Genomic DNA, 21,067 nt, shown 5'->3' on the forward strand with positions numbered 1-21,067 from the left:
TTTTAACAAAAGGTTTAAAAGTTTGGATTTATCATCAAGACAATATCACTGGAAAATTCCCGTCCTAACTGAGGCTTGTACTCGGTCATGTTAGACGCTTATACCTATACTGGCTCTCGGATCATTCCTACCGCGTAGCTGTAGGAACTTACACCCGCTTGGCAATGGAAGGTCTGGGTACGAGACTGGTGAAGACCATCCCATACGATGGAAAGCATTTGATGAATTATAAAACTCCATATCCGACTGTGTTTCGTATACTTTATAATTGACACAAGAAGATGTGTTTCAGTGGAGTTTTCCTTAAGAGAACACTTTCTGATGCCTACTCTATGGTGTATTAATTCTTTGACGGTCAATCTTGGTTATAACTGTCAGGTTTGAAATTCACCTTGCCATATTGCCAAGAACAGTTTAATTCTATTTTCATGTATATCATTAGCAGTCTTCAAGCTGGAAAGGAGGACGAAGACGCGGATGAAGATGCGGACGGGGATGCAGACAAGGACGATGACATGGACTAGGATCAGGATGAGGATACTAGGATGAGTATAAGGATCAGGTTCAGGATCACATTGAGGTTTTGAATGTCTTTGAACATCTTGCAACATACAAGAAATGAGCGAAATATGTTCCTCAAGCGAAACTGACCGCACCACTTTCACGGAGACTTGATCTGTCTTGAAGCATTAACAATGCAACAACATCAAATTTAGTTCAGATCAAGGGAGAGGACCTACCTCCTTTTTACACCAAATTAGAAGAAAATACTATGGATTACGCGTAATGGCTCTACCTTCAGATCTCGAACTCGCATGCAATACACCACAGGATTTAAGGAGGAATTTGCCATAACGATCAATGTTGATACATCTAGTATAAAAGCGATGTGCTACCAAAACCTTAGATTGTAACGAAAACTAAGATACAGAAAAATGGAATGTAAGTAAACAAAAATAAACAGAATATCAGAAACATGCTTTTTAGGGATTTGCGATAATGTTCCATTTGAAACGAGCGCGTGCAGTGCTTGTACATGAAGTTTTTGCTGTCGTAAAGTTAGATAGTTCCTCCTGTAACAATACAGGGAAATGACAATACAGATGAAAACCACAATATCACTGACTATTTGTCTAAATTTAGCATTAAAAAGTCTGGAGACCATACAAAAAGCACTGATGAGCCAGCCCAACACTAAAGCAGCAACAATAAGTTTGATAGTAACCACTGTCTTGTATCTCGTGAGAAGATGAAGAGCGAGATATCTATCCACAGCGATAATGCTCAGCGTCCATACAGACACCATAATAAAGAAAAGAGCCGTCAGACTGAACGGCAAAGCTACGGTGCAGTAAAGCCATGCGTTGTCCCAAGCAACACCCAACATATAGGCAACAAATAAGGGCTGAGTCAGTTCTGTCGCGAGATCGGAGAAGGCAAGACCGTTAAAGAGCGCTTTTGTAGCGGAGTACATCGATTTACTGCGCCAAAGAGCGATTATAACGATTGTGTTACCAACAAGGGCTGTTAATAAACTCATTACGCTGCCGGTAGCTAATAAAATGTAAGCAACGATGAGTTCTGACAAGCAAAAATGAAAAAAGAAATATCCAAGGAATTCAAACATGAGATGTCATATTGGCCTGTCGCAGAAAGATTCCTGAAGAATATTCGGTAAGAATTGGTCATCGCTTAGGCAAACTTACTTGATTATACAGGAACTCAGGTGTCGAGAAGGAGCACAGAAATATATTCTCCATGGCTGAGAAGTTTTGCTTTTTAACGAACGTAAGTGGGTTAAACGTAATTGTCAATCATTTCATTGATACTTCTGAGCTGTTCGATGATAATTCTGACTTACCGTTAAACCCTCAGCGTTAAGGGTGAATTCGTCAAAATTGAACAGCAGCTCACATCCTTTTGCTTTTAACGAGCATTTAAAGCGCAATTACGGAATACAGGGATGGTCATAAGTTCAAGTGTCATTTAAAGAGTCAAACGGAGTCGACAGGCAAGTGACATAGGTATTGAAGAACAAAGTTCAGGTTCTCAGCCTTCTCTCCTTAAGCTCTACTTCGACTGTCCTTCGCCACGTCTAGCGTAATCGTCCTCGCCTTCCTTCCCCTGATGAGATAACGAGAATTTTTTGTGCATGAGAACCTTTTTAAATTCCATTGGACTTGATATTTTGTCTTTGATACTTGTTAAATGCTATATGAAATATCATGGTGCACCTTTTGAATGGGCAGGTGTTGCATAAGTTGGCTTTTGTCATCAAACAATTGCAATTATCTGAATAATTGTTTGTGCTCATTTTAGAGTGATAATATATAAGCCTAATATCAAAGGATGTGCTATGAATTCGGGGTAGCTTATGGAGGGACATCAATTTAGAAATGGATTTTTTTTATGGTTTTCGGTACGAACGGAAATGATCACCAATATATATATATGCTAGGTACAATTTGCTTTTAAGGCACAAACAACCGTTTTCAAGTGGTACTTAAAATTAAAAATCTAAGTACAAGATAATTTGGTTTTATCAACTGAGTTGAAAATGTAAATTGGCCATCATAGAGTGTTTCTTAAGCTGGACTTTCGAGCGTGGGTGCAGAAATCGGCATAGACGACTGATAAAACCCTTCCTTTTTAACCGTTTTCTTGGTATAGCGGTTGAGAAGCATTTAGTGCTAGACGTGCAAGAAATGAGTGCCTGCCTAAGAACGGAAAGCAACACTTATACTAATGGTACCTTGAAACCTTCTTAAGATCCTTTTGAGCGCCATTTTGATACCTAATAGTAGTGAGGATCATTGGTTGTCATTGTATTTTGTGAGAAAGAACTCAATCGGCAACTTTCATCGAGAGACAGACAACATGTGAAATCATGAGTGCGTAAGCAATTGTAAGAATTGTTTTGGCAGTTTTTGTGAAATATTTATTTTAACAGCAATCTATCATTTTAAAAAGCAATCTCTGTTGAAGTTGAGTACATCGGTAAAACGGAATTAAAGAAAATTCTCCAACTCGTACATTTTCATAATGAAAATCAATACAAACCCTCATAACGTATAAGTACGGCGTTTGTCTCAGATATTCCACATTACGCTTGCTGATAATAAATGACCTAGCTAGTCTCAGGGTCGAAGATGTTTGATCATCGCATAAAAAGCTAAGGAACAAAAACAAAGCAGTCACACAGCTAATCAGGAGCTTAAACTTATCGTGACTGTTCGAAATTGTTTGGTTGAAACAAAGCATTCGATTGTTCAAGTCTCCATCATCTTCATTTTTTCAAACTTCACTTTGGTTCCTTCGAGGGACTTCAGGTTTTCCTCTAGCTTTGGCAACAAATCCTCGGCTGATTTTCGGTTCGGATTTGTGCTGCTCCAACTGATAATGGCATCAGCAATCCCAATCACGGCACCCAAACCACCAAGGGCTTTTGTAAATGCGGTGACTGCCAGTGTTGTTCCAGCCATTGCTGCACCCTCTGCGCCGGCCATAACTGTTAATCTACCGCCCTGAAACACTGTGTTACTCAGCGCCAATGCTTGTGGTAATGAGGCCCCCAGTTTCATGGCATCTTTTATGGCATATAAGTATGGAAGAATTTTGACAATATCGACGAAACCTCGCACGACTTGAACACCAGCTTGAGCAGCCATTTTGGGAACACCAACCAAAAGGAAAAGGATTGCATCGTCTTTGGAGATATCCAATCTCTAAGCAAAAAAATCAACATTTTCTCAATGTTTTAGCATATGCTAAAACAGCCATCCACCTAAGTTTCGGTAGCTAGTAGTGGATATTTGCCTCGCCGCTTCGCGGCTTGGTAGATATCCACCATTGGTATATACCACACAAGTGAGTAGTGCTTTATGCGCCCACTGATTGCCTAACCCTATTCACCTCCAAGCAGCTGATGAGACAAAATCGCGCGTTAAGAGTTTCATTTCCGACCATATTTCGGTATATTGATAGAAATAAACTAGATTTTTTCGGTTTCTGTGTGGAAAATACTAAAACAATTATTCCCCTCAGTCTTTGTGAAAATGGTGGATAATTACCTCGCCACTTAGCGGCTCGGTAAATATCTCCCACTATTCACCTTCACTTCGGTAAATAATTGTAAACTAGCCAGCTAGCCACCTCCACTTTGGTGAATATGCGTTAACCATCAACTCTTTAGTCTCACCATTGAGAATAATTTGTCTACTTCCTTTAATAACCATCTTTTTGGCTTTTAAACATTTTGTCTTCTTTTTGCTAAATCATATCCTGTTTGAGATGCGATCTTCATAAGGCCAGGAGACCCAAAGTGTTAAATTATTTGCTAACCTCGGTGTTATCTTTAAACTTAACTTCACGGTAGCATTATCTTAATTACCTGTGCAAGTATTTCAGCTTGTGCATTGAGCTCCTTTTGCAACTTTTCCAACTCAGAATCTTCGGCTTTCATTTCTTCGACTTTAGCTTTAAGATTTCCTCCTTTTACCTTGTTGGCAATAAAGTCGCCAATCGTAGTAGCAACACCAGTGGCTCCGGTTGCGACTAAGCCAGCAAGAGCAAGGGGTGCAGCTGGAGTGAAGAGGCCAAAAAAAGATACCACACCCAGCACCGCTCCACCTGTCTTTGCTCCATTTACTCCTCTTTCTTGCGTTTTGACTTCCTCAATAAAGTCTTGTAGCCACTTAATCATTTCCTCTCGTAAATCTATCATTTTTTGCAACTGATCCAGAAATTTGGACAACAATTCGGCGTCGAATTTTTCGGACATCTTTCGCAGCCACTTAAAACTTTTAACCAATCCTATCTAAAACAGAAAAAAGAAGCTCACATCAACGAAAAAAATTTAGTTACTTCATGTATACTGTTATTTAGATTATATGTCGCACATCTATTTACATATAATTTGTGCGCTGATTTAAAAAATTTTCCTCTCTTAGCCTGTGAGCAGGCCCTCGTTATTATTGTTTCGGTAAGAGCATGAAAAATTATCGTGCGATAAATGGGAAAATTGTTTGGTCGCACGTGATGGGCTGTCACGCACGTTGTTTCCGTGGACGAGACGAAAACGGCCGCAAAAGTTGGAAAGTTCTTTCTTAACGGGGTTGGCGATGCAGAGGTGACATCGAGACATTTACAAACCTGCAATAGAATTAGAAAGATTGGATAATCTACGCTTGTTCTCAGATACTGACAGCCATCTCTGAAAGTGTCTCGTAAGATTTCGCAAAATCAAGGTTTACTGCACTGATTAACAGAGCCATGTGTCGTAGAAGTATTGTAAAGTACTGCTCAATGATCTTTTCACGAAAATAAAACGAACTATTGACCTCAAAATATACCTCCTCAACTGTTGCAGCCATTATCGTCTCGTCCACAGAAACAACACGTGTGACAGCCGATCACGTGCGACTCAACAATTTCCCACTTATCGCGCGATAATTTTTCATATAACATAGCGCGCGTGCTTGCCCTATATAAGTCCTATTGAGCCACTATGAACAAAATCTTTATTTACGCACTCCCGTGCGTAAATAAGATGACGTGAGCATTTTTTTTTGCCTGGCTTCAGAGTTTCCGTCCTGTTAAGCTGCAGTGCAGTTTTCCTTTTCCTTTTCCTGATCCAACAAGCAACAAAAATAAAGCCGAAAAAAACTCGCAAGTCGCACGTTTCGCAAATTTGTCGGAAGACCAGCTGCAGCAAATTTTGGCCGAAAGACATTCGCTGGGAACAAAAAAGTCACCAATTGGTCATTAACAGAATTTAAAGGTAAAATTTCCGTTTTTATTGCTGTTTTTAGAATTGTTCAACCTGGGGAATAAAGTACACAGTTGTTAATTGGGAATTTATCAAAACCAAAACAATCAAGGCTGCAAAAAATCTAAATGCGACAAATATTTTCTTCTTCGCGCAGATCCTTGTTGTCGCTCTGTTATAAAATAATTTGCTCATGCTTTTAGCTGTGCGTATATCAAGTTGTGGATGCACGCGGGAAGTTTGGAGAGTACTCAAAAAGCCAGAGTTGCTCTCGGTTGCGCCTCGAGCTACTCTTACGCATTTTTCGTGCTCTCCAAACTTCCCGCGTGCATCCAGAACTCGATATACGCACTCTAAGCGTAAACAAATTTTTAAATTCAGTGCGCGATATTTTGATTTCATCGCCCGATAACATTGATTTGAAAAGTGGATAGCGTGTTCACTATGGGCCACCGTAGTATCGTGATCAGTTTGCGTAAAGAGAAACCAGAGTAATTTTCGTCAAGTGACTTTCGTCAGGTGATCTTCGCCGATGTTTATCAAATCATAAGAAACTCACATCAAATTAAGGCTAGGAAGTAGTAGTAAATTGCAACAAAAAGTGCGCACAAATACAGCGAAGTTGACAGAAACGGAGGCGATTTGACTCTCAGTGGTAGCGAGTTTGTAGTGGTGGCGAATTGACCGAAATCAAACTGAAAATCTGAATACTTTTGCCACCAAAAAAATATTTCACTGATTTGGGTAGTCGGCACCGTTAAGCAAACAGAGACAACTAATCAAACGAGAACGCTTATCTGCTTGTAACTCTTTGAGGCTTCAACTATCTGGTGATTCAAGACTGATTAGTGCGGTTTAAATAACCATAACAAGGAACTGAGACTGTGCGTCATTTATCTGCTTCACGTGAACGGAAACTGATTTTGTGTAGGTTTCCTTCGGATGTTGTAATGTAAATTTCTTTTTTCTGTTTTTCATTTGTGGTTTGAATGAGTGCCATTAAGTTGAAAAAGATAAGGAGATCGAGTACAGCTACGCAAATGGTTCCGCGTTCTGCGACCGCAAATGAGTTTCCAATTGAACTGCAAACGACCCCTTCTAGACCATGGGTACAAACATACCAAAAAGACGAGTCTCGAGTGCAAGGCCCAAGATCAGTTATCGAACAGGGCTCTTAATGCCTTAACATTCCATACAATAGCACATGCATACAGATCACAGCCCTCATGGAATTTACTTTCACTGGCCGAAGGGAACAAGAAAAGAAAAGCTAAAAAGGTGCGTGCTTCAAGTTCACTTTACAAACCCGAAGCCCTTAACATAACGATGAAGAGGTTACTTTAAGGGAGATCTAAAGTAAAATATCGAAAAAGGAATAAAAATATCGAACAAGGAATAAAAACAACACGAAACAAAACCTTAACATTCCATACAATACAAATAATATTTTACTTTAAGGAAGATCTTTCGAGCAACTAAATATCGAACAAGGAATAAAAACAACACGAAAAAAAACCTTAACATTCCATACAATACAAATAATATTTTACTTTAAGGAAGATCTTTCGAGCAACTAAATATCGAACAAGGAATAAAAACAACACGAAAAAAACCTTCACATTCCATACAATACAAATAATATTTTACTTTAAGGGGGATCTTTCGAGCAACTAAATATCGAACAAGGATCGAATAAAAACAACACGAAGAAAACCGAGAGACGTTCCATTGTTCTCGTAAGAGTGCAGTGTTTTATTTACTACTCCTCTTAGGAGTAGTAAACCTAGAGACGCCAATAGTAAGCCAACGCGTGTTACAGAATCCTCATCTACACTAATTGATTTGATCTATGCAAATTATCCATATGCTGTTCCGATGTCTCCCATATTGCCATCAGCGATCATAGCCTCGTCTATGTTTACCGGGAAATATCTTCTGACTTACCATCTAAGGGACACTCTTCCATCTCTTACAGAAATTTTCGAAATTTTGATGGTGAAAATTTTCGAAATGAAATCTCTCAACAAGACTGGTCGTTCAATGAATCAGAAGATCCAAATATGGCATTGTCTAACTGGAAAAAACGACTTTGCGCGTTGTTAACTCTCATGCTCCTTTTCGAACTAAACTTCTAAATGGCAAAACACCCCAGATTGATTCAGCCTTGAAGAAAGGTATGCGCTGTCGCGATACTGCTAAAAGGAAAGCGATAAAAATAAAGAATCCTCAAGACTGGGGCAATTACAGAAAGCTCCGAAATCGAATCAACCATAAAGTGAAAACCACTAAGGCATCCTATTATCAAAATAGTTTTATTCAATCCAAAAATCTATATATTATCTCTGCTAGGTTTATTCGTGAGTGTGCTGATATTATTTCAGGCCCGTTATGCGATCTATTTAATAAATCCCTGTGTCTGGTAGATTTCCTGACGACTGGAAATGTGCCAGAGTGATTCCGTTGTTTAAACAGGGCCAGTCATCTGACTTAAACAACTACCGACCTATCTCAGTCATTTCCGTAGTCGCCAAAGTGTTCGAGAGGATTGTGTACGATCAGTTATACAATTTCTTAAATAGTGAAGAAATCAGCTCTAAACAACAATCTGATTTCCGGTCTCTACACTCAACTGTTACTGCACTTCTAAAAGACACCGTCTGACGGTTGGGCGTTTAATATCGATCGTGGCTACGTCAATGCCGTAGTGTTTCTCGACTTCAAAAAGGCATTCGACATGTACTGTTGATCATGAGATTTTACCAACTGAAATGAATCGGTGTGGAATTCAAGGTAAAACTCTTGATTGGTTTGAATCGTATTTGACAAATCGTACACAACGGTGCTCTGCTAACGGTTGTCTCTCTGACTTCACCACTCTTAAATGTGGTGTGCCACAGGGAACGATCCTTGGTCCTCTTTTATTTCTAATCAGTTATATCAACGATTTGCCTAACTGTCTTTCGTTCAGCATACCTAGAATGAATGCTGATGACACCCACATTACTTATGCTGGTTCTGATTTGCATTTGACTCAGTCTAGTCTATCTCACGACCTTGAAAAGCTAAGCAAATGGCTTGTGTCTAACAGACTTACCTTGAACGGTAAAAAAACTACAAAAACTGAATATATGTTGATCGGCTCCAGGCAAAGATTAAGTACTCTATCTGATACACAAAACCGATTGACCAAGTTTCCTCTGTGAAATCACTTGGAATATAAATCGATGAAAATTTAACGTGGCATTCCCACACTGATAAACTGTGTAAAATGATTGCTTCTGCAATTGGAGTCATAAAGCGAGTTAAGCCATTTGTGCCTCAATCCACCCTGCTCAATAAATACAACTCACTAGTTCAATCTCACTTTAATTACTGCAGCCTAGTCTGGGGTAACTGTAGCAAAACATTATCTAACAAGCTACAAAAACTACAAAACCGTGCTGCATGAGTAATAACTTCATCAAAATATGACGTAGATGTCGATTCTTTGTTTCACAAACTCAGCTGGAAAGACTTGAAATCTCAACGTCAAATTCAGAACGCCTTAATGGTTTTAAAGTCTTTAAACAGGCTGGTTCCCGAATATCTCACGTCTAAATTTATAAAGCGAAATGAATCAAACTATTCTCTGAGGGACTCGGTAAGCAAACTTGTCGTCCCCTGTCCAAGAACTAATTACTTGAAAAATAGTTTTAGTTACAGCGGCGCAACCCTTTGGAACAGCTTGCCTTGCAGCATTAGAGAGTCTGGTTGATTAAATCAATTTAAACGCCTTCTCTATAAAAATTTTTAAACACGGCATTCACAGAAATCAGTTTTTTTTTTACATAGCATATTGTAAGTTAATATAATGTTAGGATTAGGATTTTTAGGTTTTAGGATGTTAGTCACTGTATTAGAATTTATTGTACCTGATGAATTTTTTACCGTGTATAAATAAATGAGTAAATGAATAAATAAATAAATAAATAAGTAAATAAATGGACAACTCGCTATAATGGCCTCGTTTCAACAAAGTAGGCAGTTAGACAACAAGTGATGTACTGTGGAGGTAAGGCGAGGTATTTTTTATTGAAAATTTGACTGTATTTTTACATCCTGAGAGCAGTTGTTAACATTTCCATACAAACTCTTATATTTTTGCCATGACGCTCATTACGCAAGATGATCATCTTACATGCAGCTGGAGTTTGGGCTGCCTGTGGCAGCGTAATAACTTAATGGCTATTACATTTGCGTTAGTGTGACAGGAAATCATGATTCTGATAAACGCAATAACACAATGACTTCACGGCTACCTTTGCGTCGGTATATAGGGAAACTCTAAGATAGCCGGTAACGCAATGACTTAACGGCTATATTTGCGTCAGTGTATAAGGAAACTCTAAGATAGCTGTTGTGCTGTTTGTGAGACAAACTACTACACGTGTTTTGCAAAGAACACCATCTTTTATTCTACCCCAGAATCCTCTTGTACGTACATGATTCATGTAAGCTAACACAACAGCAGCCAGTAACGCAATGACTTAACGGCTACCTTTGCGAGAGGGAAATTATAAGGTAGCTAGCAACGCAACGACTTAATGGCTACCTTTGCGTCTATATATAAGGAAATCATAATATAAGTGGTGTCCAATGTAATCAAAAACAGCTTTGCCTAGCGTGGTATAGTTCGAAACTAACTGCGCAGTAAAACTTGAAATCGAGGAAACTTTCGACCGCCGAACACGGAGTATGTATGAATTGCGCGCCCGGAAGTTAGCAATAAGCCTCGAAGTCACAGATTTCGTTTTAAGTCAGTCTAAATAAACACAGAGCGCCGAGCTTAAGCTAGCCTGCAGTTCAGGCGTCTTATTAGGGCGGGCTAACGCTGCAAGCTCATGATCGTTTATCCGACCGGCCATGTTTGATTTGGAGTTAGAGTAGACGGTGAGGGTAGGAGGCGGGGGAGGGGTTCACTCTCTTACCCCCACCCCTCTCCATATTTTTACCGATGACCGCCCCCTTGGTAGAAATTTCTTTCTCTTCCAAGCCTTCTGCTGGCATTAATATCGAAGATGGCGGCCATAATTTTTGTCAAGAAAATAACAATTTGGCCCGCTCTACAGGCTAGGCTTATGCAAAACTCGCAGTTCGGTGGAAATCGTGAAATGTCCAGCTATCTAAAAACGTATCTGATGGTGAACTGAAATTAGCAAATATTTTCGACTGCTGGACACCGGTCCGGCTTCCGCTGGACACAGCGAATTTTTTATAGTACGACATTCAAGCTACCGTGTAATAAAAAATTTGTTCATTCGACAGTTGTGGGTTCATCGTGACGTGAAGCGGTTAAAAAGGTTTAGAGAGCACTCTAGAAGCTGCTCCTCGAGCGGATCTTACGCATCTTTTGTCTTCTACAACTGGGAACTGCACTAAGCACTTAATGACCGGTCCAAAGGAAGTCAAACCTCACCGTGTTGTTTCCTTTGGGGTCAGTCGTTAAGCGTTTTGCTACTCTTCAATTTAAATATCGAACAAACTTATCCTGATTGAAAACGTTTAGCTGCCATGACTGCAAAAACAAAAAATATATACTTTCTTGACGCAGGCTGGCACTCAGATTTGCCGCACTGATCAAGCACGAGTCGAGAGTTCAATTTCAGTATTGTTTCTCGACGGATTTAGTCAATTTTTACAAATAGCATCGAAATAGCACGCGACTAGTTCTTCTCCAATCGACTACATCTTTGTTCAGTTGGTCTGCTAGAGAAATTGAGACAATCCACTCATCCAAAGAAATAAAACCGAATTTACCTCACTACATATTACAAGAGAAAACAAAATTAATTAAAAGGTCACAGAGGGCAGTTATAAACAATAATGGACTTGTCGTCAGAGACGGAGACAATCTTGGAGCCTGTGGCGTTATACTTCACTCCCCAAACCTACAGTAGAAAAATCAAATTATAATAAGGACTTGCAAACCAATTAAAATGTGAATATGAAAGTGGTCTTCGCAGTAATGAGCAGTACTTGAGCAGCAGTGATAATAAGCCTTGAAAAAATATTCTAGCCTGCTACATATTCAAACATGTTCAAATCCTGTTCTGGCTAGAATCTCTTTTTCAGGCCTTATTATCACTACTGCTCAAGTACTGTTCATTACTGCAAAGATCACCTTCATATTCACGTCTTCATCTGCAGTTCACATGTGTTATTTTCATATATTCACATTTATCAACTGAAATGTCTTATCAAAAGATAATTTTAGTGCAATCTTGAAACTCCAGCAGAGAGAGAGAGGAAGGGTATGAAACAGTCATATAAGTAAAATGGATTCACCAGAGCACTATACTTCCCGAGCAAGTTCGTGATATAAAAATAATAGCTACCTGGCGCAAAAATATGCTAATACACTTGTCTGTGGACATCATCTACCAGATAATGCCAAAGGAAGACTGATTGGGATTCTTAACGAAACAGTAGACAAACGTTTATCATCTTGAACTGAACAATGAATGAAGACCCTTGTCCTGTTTTACATAAGGATTGAAAATTGGTAAAAATCACTAAAAAATAAAATCACCCGAAATTTGGTCTGGTGATGCTTTTAGATCAAGAGATTTATATTCTCTTGCTTTAGACCCAATACCACCTGAACAAAAATAATGTAATGGATGACAAATGGAAGTGGTGTTTTGTGGGATTTTCATCAATAAGGATACTTCTTGTTGCTTATCACGTGGTATATGAGTCCCATAAACATTCAATCCTGGACAATTCCCTTGTATTTCAGACATGCCTTGGAACTCTTAACAAATAGAGCTTAATTTATAATACATGTGTATGCATTCAACTAAGTTGCCACAGCAGCACTAAAGGAAACTGATTATTCAATTCTATGATTACCTGGTCATTGTGTTCATAAAATGTCTGAATACACTGCCTTGAGCCTGCATCCCAAACTTTTACTGTCTTGTCACTGGAACTGAAATGCAGCAGAAGAAAATAGTTGTTCCTTAACCCAGTTAAAAACACACAAATCTTTGCAAATTTTATAATAAATCTTATTTAGTTTAACACAATTGCCAGACAATCTCTTTCTCTTAAATAGACTCGATTTGTGGATTATTTTAATTACAATACAAAATGGTGAATACCTCGAGACAAAGTGTGTGTTGTCTGGACAAAATGAAACGCCAAGAACCCATGAGCCATGTCCTGACAGAGTCCCGGCTAAATTAGCATGTTGTCTGTAGAACGTGAAATTACCAAAACAAACAAACAGACAAAAAACAAACAAAAGAGGACACAAAGAGTCATCCAGATCTAAGCATTGACATGTAAACGATGTAACCAAAATGACAATATCTTTTACAACCACCAACCAATCCTGCAATGAGTAGCTAAAGCATAATATTTTAAGGGTGCAACAAGTACATGCACATGCATGTATATGTACAAGTATATGTATATGTACAAGTATATGTACATGTACATGTATATGTACAAGTACATGTACATGCATGTATATCTTCATCCCGCAGCTGAAATAAATCTGCAAAATCTTGCTCAGAAAGCAGAGCCTAGTATGGGAATCAGTAATAATTGACAAGGAAGAAGGAGTCTTGAATGGTACACATCATACATCTTGATATGATTGTCATCTGAAGCTGTGATCAACAGCTGGGAGTCAGGTGAAAATGTCAAAGATCTGATGGGCATGGCATGACCTGAAAGATTGATGAAAAAATGTGAAATCACTGCCCAAGTGGTTAGAGGACTATTAAGAAGAATTCATTTCAATTTCTAACCTTCTAGAGTGTGAAGTAATTTTCCAGTTGTTAGGTCGAAAATATTGATTATTCCATCAATGGCTCCACAAGCTATGTAGTGACCATCAGGACTCTGAAATTAAATATTGGAAAACAAATAATTAAAATATTTATGTCAGTAATAACAATTTCAATATAAGTAGCAGTGATAATAAAATGATGGTAATTATTATTACTATTATCATCATTATTATCATTTATTTATTGTTCATAGTAGTATCGTTATTTATAATATTAGTGTGCAAAATCATTACTATGTTATAGTAGGCTAATATTTCCACTGGAATGTCCACTAGCATTCCAGGAACTACAGTTTTAAAGAACACTTCTTGCTTACAGGCAGACTGGGAAATAATGTATTGGAATAACTAATTAGACAGAAAACTTAATAGGTAAAGTTTTGGAATAGACTAGATATAGATTTGAGAACACATAGCACAATTTTAATAGAATCTGTATGACTAACATACATAAGCTATGCTCATGGTGAATTTTCCTCTTGTATCCAGGGCACTTTCTTTTTTACCACTTTCCACACCTATCAAGTTTATTTTTCCAGCATGGCTACCAGTTGCTATAAGTTTAGAGTCTGGAGAAAATGCCACTGTCCATGTGTCCACTGTGAAGGAAAAAATAACAATAAATCTTATCCTTTAATTTGTTATTGATTGCAGAAAGGAAAAATTCCCTATTGAGTCGTGATTGATTGAAATTAATTTCATTAACTTCTCTCTGGAAATGGTTTTTTATCAAAAATTTGTGCTGCCCTCATGACCAATCAAATGTAAACTATCAACCAATTGTGCCTTTGTGCAATATGCTTGTTTTCTTTTCAACCTCTCCAAGGTGCCTTGCAATGTCCTTTTTCATTCCTATGGGCCATTACTAGTTTATGATCACTTGTGTTGTGGTTTTGGTTAAATTAAAACACTCAAACTAAACCTCTGTATGAAAGACTGATAGCTCATAAAATATAATTTTCACTATGATGAAATACACAATGATTTACTCACAAAATACTGTTTTTTGACAAAAAACACAACTTATTAGACCTTGGGTTCCAACCTTCTCACTTCAAAATATTTTAAATACTTCCTAAATCAGTAACAGAAAATTTATCAAGTGCAATTGGCTTAAGCTTAAACTGATAGCCAAGCTCTTTTACCTATTACTCCTTATACATCCACCAATTATATGGCAAGTCTTATCTTACTTAACCAATGTGGCAGCAAAGTAGGAGGGATCATCAGTCATTCTCTCTATTACATAAAGTCTGATTAAGTGTGTAATTTGAAGATATGACCATCATGTACAGAACTTAAAGTTAACACAAAGAAGGTTGCAGCATTGTACCTGGACCACAATCAATGGCTTTCAGTTGTTTCCCAGATTCTAAATCCCATATTCTGATATGACTGTCTAATGAACTTGATGCAGCAACTATCAGTTGGTACTCTCGTCAAGGACTTGTCAATTTCAGCAGTCTATCAATCAGCTCTTAGACATGCTCTTAAACATTTTAGCACAGCAAAATCCTCAGTCATTTAGAGAATAACATACATGCAAAAAACTTTACAGTACTACAGAAAGAGGCCTTTAGTATTATACTAATACATGTTCCAAGTTTTAAACCTCAGTTCACTAATGAGTTGATTTGACTTAATAAATGGCTAATAATAAATATTTTAATAAATAATAATAATTACCACTATTTTCTTATGAGATGAAAAATCCTAAAACCTTCCTTAGAATATCAAGACACAAGGTTGTTATTTACATAAGTTGAAGCTACTGTAGTATTGAGTTAGGATACTTGTCCCAGTTAAATTAATATCCACTGACACCACACCAAGTTGATGACCTTCAAAATTAAATCTAGGTTCCAGCTTTTCTTCATTCCTAAAAACACAATTTAACATCAGTATTATCAGTGTCAAACAATTGGTACCTTTACTGCTGCATGATAATTTTAAAGATGCTGAGTTGATTTACTTGGTAAACAGAACAAATTCATTTCATATCAAGGTCAGTTTTAGACCTTTGTAAAATATTACAAGCAATGCAATCCGATTAATTTATCAACTGCTTGAGTGTTTCTGATGAGATCAGAGATGTCAACAGTATCATTTTTGTCTTCTGCTAATCAAGGTAATTTTCTTAAATTAAACTAAAGCAATTTTACCTATGAGAAAAATGTTACAGTCATGTAATTACATTAATTCTGATAAAAAATCTTACAATTCTGGAGGGTAAAATGGACCAAAAAAATTAAACAATCATTATTGTTGACTAAAGACCTAAATTAGAAAAAAAAAGGTTTAGCTCTGAACAGGTTAAATGAAGACACATTCAATGAACATTTCCTTACCATCTCCAGCATTTTACCATATCATCAACAGCACCACTTATAATATTCTCTATTCCATCTTTATCACTAGTTCCCCATGCAACTGTCCAGATACTGTCCTCATGAGCTAGAGAAAAATAAATTCCATGTTACACATTACACGAGTCTACTCTGAGGGTGCTAAACAAAAACTGGATTCTGTTATTAACCAGAACTGTTAAGTCACATCAGACAAATATTTTCTACTAAAATCTTATCCATTAAATCCTTAGAAATTTTTAAAAAAGATTATAGAAAACTCATGAACAACACTCCATCATTGTAAAATTGACCAAGATAAATGTAACAAAAGATATTTTCACCAAAACAATATCTAATGAAATTTTACCCACTAAATCATAAGGAACTGTTTAAAAAGATTATGGAAACTCTTTGAAAACACCTATTCATGGTAAAATTGACCATGACAAGTGCAACAAAGGATAAGTTTACCAAGTAAAGTACTAAATAGGTTCATGATTAATATGAAAAGTACAGGAGGCAGCCACAGACAGATAACACTAAAATATGTTTCCTTTCATGTCTATTTAAGATTGCTGATAAAATGATAAGATCACATCAAGGTCCAAAGCAGTATAAGTATATAAATGATGCAACAGGAAACCACAGGCACATACACCTTTAAATATTTTGATTTCAATTTAAGAAAAAGGCATAATTCTGTTAATATTAAGGGTATTGGAGTAGAATTGTAGTCAAAATATTACTTAAATAACTCTTACTTTTCCAATCCTCTCTTTATTTTTGAAGAAATTTTAACATACTATGACAAACTACTACACAGGAATGAATACCTTGCTCTTGCTTGTAGCAGACACTGTATTGAGACTAGACAAAGAAAAGAACGGTGTCATGGATGAAGAAGTCTCTCAAATCAGCGTACATGAAACGTTCCAAGTTAACAATGCAGGTTAAACAGTACTCAAAAACTTTGGCTCTGTCATAATTATATTACCTTACGAAATTTGCATCAGCAACTCACTTATTTAGTTCGTGAACATGATAAAAGTTATATATATATATATGTAATTATAAGTCAACAAAGTTTTACGCTCATTAAAAACGAAATCAAATTGATTGTACATCTAGAATATAAGCATCAAATTTACATGTATTTCAGGAAAAAACCTCATAAATGCAACAGATGCATGCAAAATTGAACGTCAAATAAATCTAGGAGTATTTTACCCACCATGGTTTAAAGAAGACGGGAAATTTCAAGAGGAAATCGTGTCCGTCTATCAGGCAGCCATCTTGAATCGGCTCAGGCCAGCGTTTACTGCTGCTAGGCACGCTCTGTGAATACATGCGCAGTGTAGCGCTGTCTCACAATCTACAAAGATGTCGTTTGCCGGGAGAACTTTGACTGTGCTTGGCCGATCTGCCATCCGTACGCGCTGTACGGCTTTACAGCGTTACCGTGGAGACTTTTCGAATGCACCAGGAGATGTGAGTATGCCATAATTGTAATTATAATGTAGCCTCTTGTGAGTAATTTGATTCGTTTTCCCATCATTGAACTACAAAATTTCGACGGATGTGTAACTCGAGCTTATATTGTGATCAACGTTGATATAGTTGTAACAGTGGTGCTATTCATAACAGTCTTCTTCCAAATTTTAGTTTTTGTGGTTCATACGTTTTGTAAGTTGTTTTACACCCAGACGCCACTTCTTCTTAACGCCGGATTCTTGCGTGAAATCCTGATATTTTAGCTTTTCAATTGATATTTACTGAAGCTGATCTGGGTTGAAGATCAGTCGATGTTACCGACGATTAACCAAGCGCTACGGAGGTTTTCTTCGTAATGACTTTGAACCGATTTAAGTCATATCATATCGGAGTGATTGACTCAATTGTGTTCCCAAAGGAATGAAATAAATGAGAGACGCACTGATATATTCACCTGCACAGTTAATTAACCCTTTAACTCTCAGATTAAATTTGTAATCTCCTTACCCTCAACCATACAATTCTTGTAATGTTAGTTCAGAGAATTTAGTATTGGATCAACATATTATTCCCAAATTGATATTTTTCTATATTCTCATCCCTTATCTGGTTGATATTGTATTGATATCGTCAGGAGAAATTTTGTCTTGGTCACTCATGGGAGTTAAAGGGTTAACTACTCTAGGGTTTTCACTTGTAAGAATATGATAGTGGAGTCAGATCATCTAGGTGAGTGTAGTTTAGTTGTGATGTTGTTGGTAGTAGATATGATCATTTGGTAAAGTTAGGGTATTCTGTTCAACTTGTTTGTGATGTCAGTGTTGCGAATAAGTTGTTTGTGTAGTGTCATTAATAGTTGACACCTGTTGAAGGGAGTCTGTTGTAAGTTAGTAAACCAGTTTTCAAGAGTCCATCGCTCAAAGTAAATAGTGGTGTAGGATAGCACCACCAAACTATAACCCATACTAATGACTGAGTACTTGTATTGTGATATGCAGTTTGTCATTATTCATGTTTCTAGAATATGCCTTTCCAAGTAAAGAACAAGCCTAGGCTTCTGGCAACCATGATCCTCTATCTAGGAACATGCTTTACTCTTCCTTTCATCTGTGTGAGATTCCAAATGGCGAAGCAGAAAGGTGATTGATGTTCAAGAACAAGGCAAAGACCTGGAATGGAGTGAACATCTGTTGGCATTATTAAATGTGAACCTTTCCTCTTGATATATGGTTTTTTTTCAATGTTGTAATATTGTAACCTAGTAATGTCTAAACTCATAATTGTTCACTGATTAGTGGTTTATACTGGTTTTATGCTTCATTAAGTATCATTTAAAAGATGTAACTTGAATTGAATAAACAGGCTACTTTGGAGTTTATATGTTTGTGAACAATATTTTCTAGCCTTTGAAAGTAATACTGTGCAGTGGGGACATTTAGACACAAGTTCGAAAACAGGCTGTTCCATCTTTTTCTTACACAAAATGGGGGTTTATTTTCTCCCTCTACGCAAAATTAAAAAAAATACATTTATAGCCATAAAATGTGACTTATTCACCTTGAAGAAATCAGTGAATTACACCCTTATGTTGAGCATTGAGTATTCCCTAGTGGGTGCCAAGATTATCATCTCTTTAAAAAAAAAGGCCATAGCCATGTTTTTTTGGCATGTTTTACAAAGAACTAATACTTGTACCAGCTTCCTTTACCAAGAACACACTTTTAATATTAACACACTCATGTTTACAGCATCAAATAAATCTTGTGGCAAGAGCCAGCACTTTTGACAATTTTTCTTGTCTCTTTCTTAAAATTGTTGGAATTGGTGCTTTTACTCGTGTTCCAAGGGGGGCAAGGTTGTCATCCACAAGTACAATACAGTTGTTGTCATATCTTGGAATTGTGTGATGCTTTGTTTTCCTTGTGCCAATGACAACTGCTTTATTGGTCTTTCCAGCCACAGCAACTCTTATCACATCCCCAGGGTCAGCAGTCTTCCTTTTTCTATAAAATCCTATTAAGTAAGGTTTGCGATTCTTCTTCACACTTTTCCCAAGAGTACTATTATCAACAACTTTGAATGTGGTAAGTAAGGTAATATTTCTTTTTTGAATTGAGCCAAGAAGGAATGGTGACGGAGTAACTGAGTTGCATCCTGACAACAGATTTGTTCCTGAAAGTTGACACATAAACAATACATAACTGTCAATGAAAGTTAAAAAATCACAACATGACTTTTCTACTCTTGTTAGGTCTACATATGCTTATCTTAGAAACTCAGGGCTCAGGTCTTCCCTCTCAAGTGCATGTTGTCTATGGAATAATCTAGGTAACTCATACAGAAACATAATTTTCCACTCAAATTTCAGAAAAATGCTACAGAATGATTTTATCAAAGAAAACTCTTCACTGGAACATTTTATGATTAGTAAGACTTTTTGATTTTTGTAATAAATTTTAATAATTTAGTTAGAGGTGTAATAATTGGTAGAATTAGTATGATTCTTGTATGTGATATGTTTTTGTTTTTGTGTTCTGTTTTTGCTGGGGCCATTATGAAAATTACCAGGCTACTGGTAATAATGTATTTCACTCTCAATAAATAAAGTATTTGTTTATTTGTTTGTTTGTCTGGGGAGTGTTGCTGGAGTGGTAAAAAATACTGTACTAAAGGTCAAGATATGAGAGAACACCAGAAAACCACAAACCATATGTCCCTAATGCTAGCAGTCTCATTAATCTTTGTCTTTGTGGGCTCTTTTTTCCCCCAGAGCACCAGTAACATCAATTTGTAACAAAATACCCACAGCTTGATATTATGAATTTCATGGTTACAGTTTTATTATAGCAGGAAAATTGAGTTGAGGTTTCTCTACTCTAGTAAAAAAATCTGTACCTACCAAGCAAGTGTGTATTCCAAATTTGTTTTGTTTGAGCAAACAGTGGAGATGAGCCTTGGAAAAACTGTTAAATTGTGGAGTAGAAAAGGTCAGGCCACATTTCAACATATAATTATGTCTAAGGAACAATGTGCTCCTTAAGTTTTGTAGACTAACAGATACAAGCAGAAAAACATTTGAAAGTTTCATCTAATATGGAAAGATGCAATGCAATATTGCCCACCTTAAAACATTTTTCCAATGGCTAACTTGGTAAAATTTCCTCACAGCCCCATACTACATTATGCATTCAGTTCTTGGATAGAGAAAACAATGACAAAAACAATACATCACCACTGGGAAAACAGATTTGTTTTACAATAGTATGGGGCTGTGCGGAAATTTTATCCAGATTACGATTTCACATGTTAAGAAAAGAGAGATAGAAAGAACAATAGCCATTCATGATCATAGCAATGAAAAATTTCTCTATCGATCGTTCCGACGTTTAGAATAACAAATGTTCTCACCAGAGACTTCAGCTGCCCGTTTGAGGAAATGATTTTAGAGGTAAATTTAAAGAACGCTGCCATGTTGCCTGTTGGCGTTAGCGTGGGTTACAGGAAACTGGGACTTGCTCTCGAGTTTTCGAGTTTGGAGTAAATTGTTATGTATGCTACATTTTGCGTCCTAACTTCAAATGTTTCAAAATCAATTCTTCTCACAGCTTATAAAAGATTCTGAAA

At 37.0% G+C, this 21,067-nt stretch overlaps 4 protein-coding genes across 4 annotated transcripts; 1 reads left to right on the forward strand and 3 right to left on the reverse strand.

Annotated features, from left to right (window-relative positions):
- Positions 1-2,924: 2,924 nt before the first annotated feature.
- Positions 2,925-4,813, reverse strand: LOC149049881 (uncharacterized). Its single transcript, XM_089195282.1, has 2 exons — positions 4,391-4,813; positions 2,925-3,725 (listed from the first exon to the last, which is right to left on the reverse strand). Exons 1-2 carry the CDS (start codon positions 4,778-4,780, stop codon positions 3,270-3,272), a joined length of 846 nt encoding a protein of 281 aa, XP_089051408.1. The 5' UTR covers positions 4,781-4,813; the 3' UTR covers positions 2,925-3,269.
- A 6,725-nt stretch (positions 4,814-11,538) lies between these two features.
- LOC113668316 (uncharacterized) lies at positions 11,539-17,291 on the reverse strand. The gene is made up of 11 exons (XM_027184203.2): positions 17,184-17,291; positions 16,786-16,819; positions 15,953-16,058; positions 15,398-15,483; positions 14,938-15,024; positions 14,055-14,203; positions 13,564-13,657; positions 13,389-13,482; positions 12,910-13,002; positions 12,659-12,737; positions 11,539-11,694 (listed from the first exon to the last, which is right to left on the reverse strand). Exons 1-11 carry the CDS (start codon positions 17,184-17,186, stop codon positions 11,605-11,607), a joined length of 915 nt encoding a protein of 304 aa, XP_027040004.1. The 5' UTR covers positions 17,187-17,291; the 3' UTR covers positions 11,539-11,604.
- A 30-nt stretch (positions 17,292-17,321) lies between these two features.
- Positions 17,322-18,821, forward strand: LOC113668313 (cytochrome c oxidase subunit 7C, mitochondrial). Its single transcript, XM_027184200.2, has 2 exons — positions 17,322-17,440; positions 18,465-18,821. Exons 1-2 carry the CDS (start codon positions 17,333-17,335, stop codon positions 18,588-18,590), a joined length of 234 nt encoding a protein of 77 aa, XP_027040001.1. The 5' UTR covers positions 17,322-17,332; the 3' UTR covers positions 18,591-18,821.
- A 325-nt stretch (positions 18,822-19,146) lies between these two features.
- On the reverse strand, positions 19,147-20,977 carry LOC113668312 (large ribosomal subunit protein uL14m). Its single transcript, XM_027184198.2, has 3 exons — positions 20,852-20,977; positions 20,343-20,406; positions 19,147-19,615 (listed from the first exon to the last, which is right to left on the reverse strand). The coding sequence occupies exons 1-3, from the start codon at positions 20,912-20,914 to the stop codon at positions 19,194-19,196; spliced, it is 549 nt and encodes a 182-aa protein (XP_027039999.2). The 5' UTR covers positions 20,915-20,977; the 3' UTR covers positions 19,147-19,193.
- Between the last annotated feature and the right edge of the window lie 90 nt (positions 20,978-21,067).

Source organism: Pocillopora damicornis, chromosome 2, assembly GCF_964200805.1.
Source record: "Pocillopora damicornis chromosome 2, jaPocDami1.2, whole genome shotgun sequence".
Lineage (NCBI taxonomy): Eukaryota > Metazoa > Cnidaria > Anthozoa > Scleractinia > Pocilloporidae > Pocillopora > Pocillopora damicornis.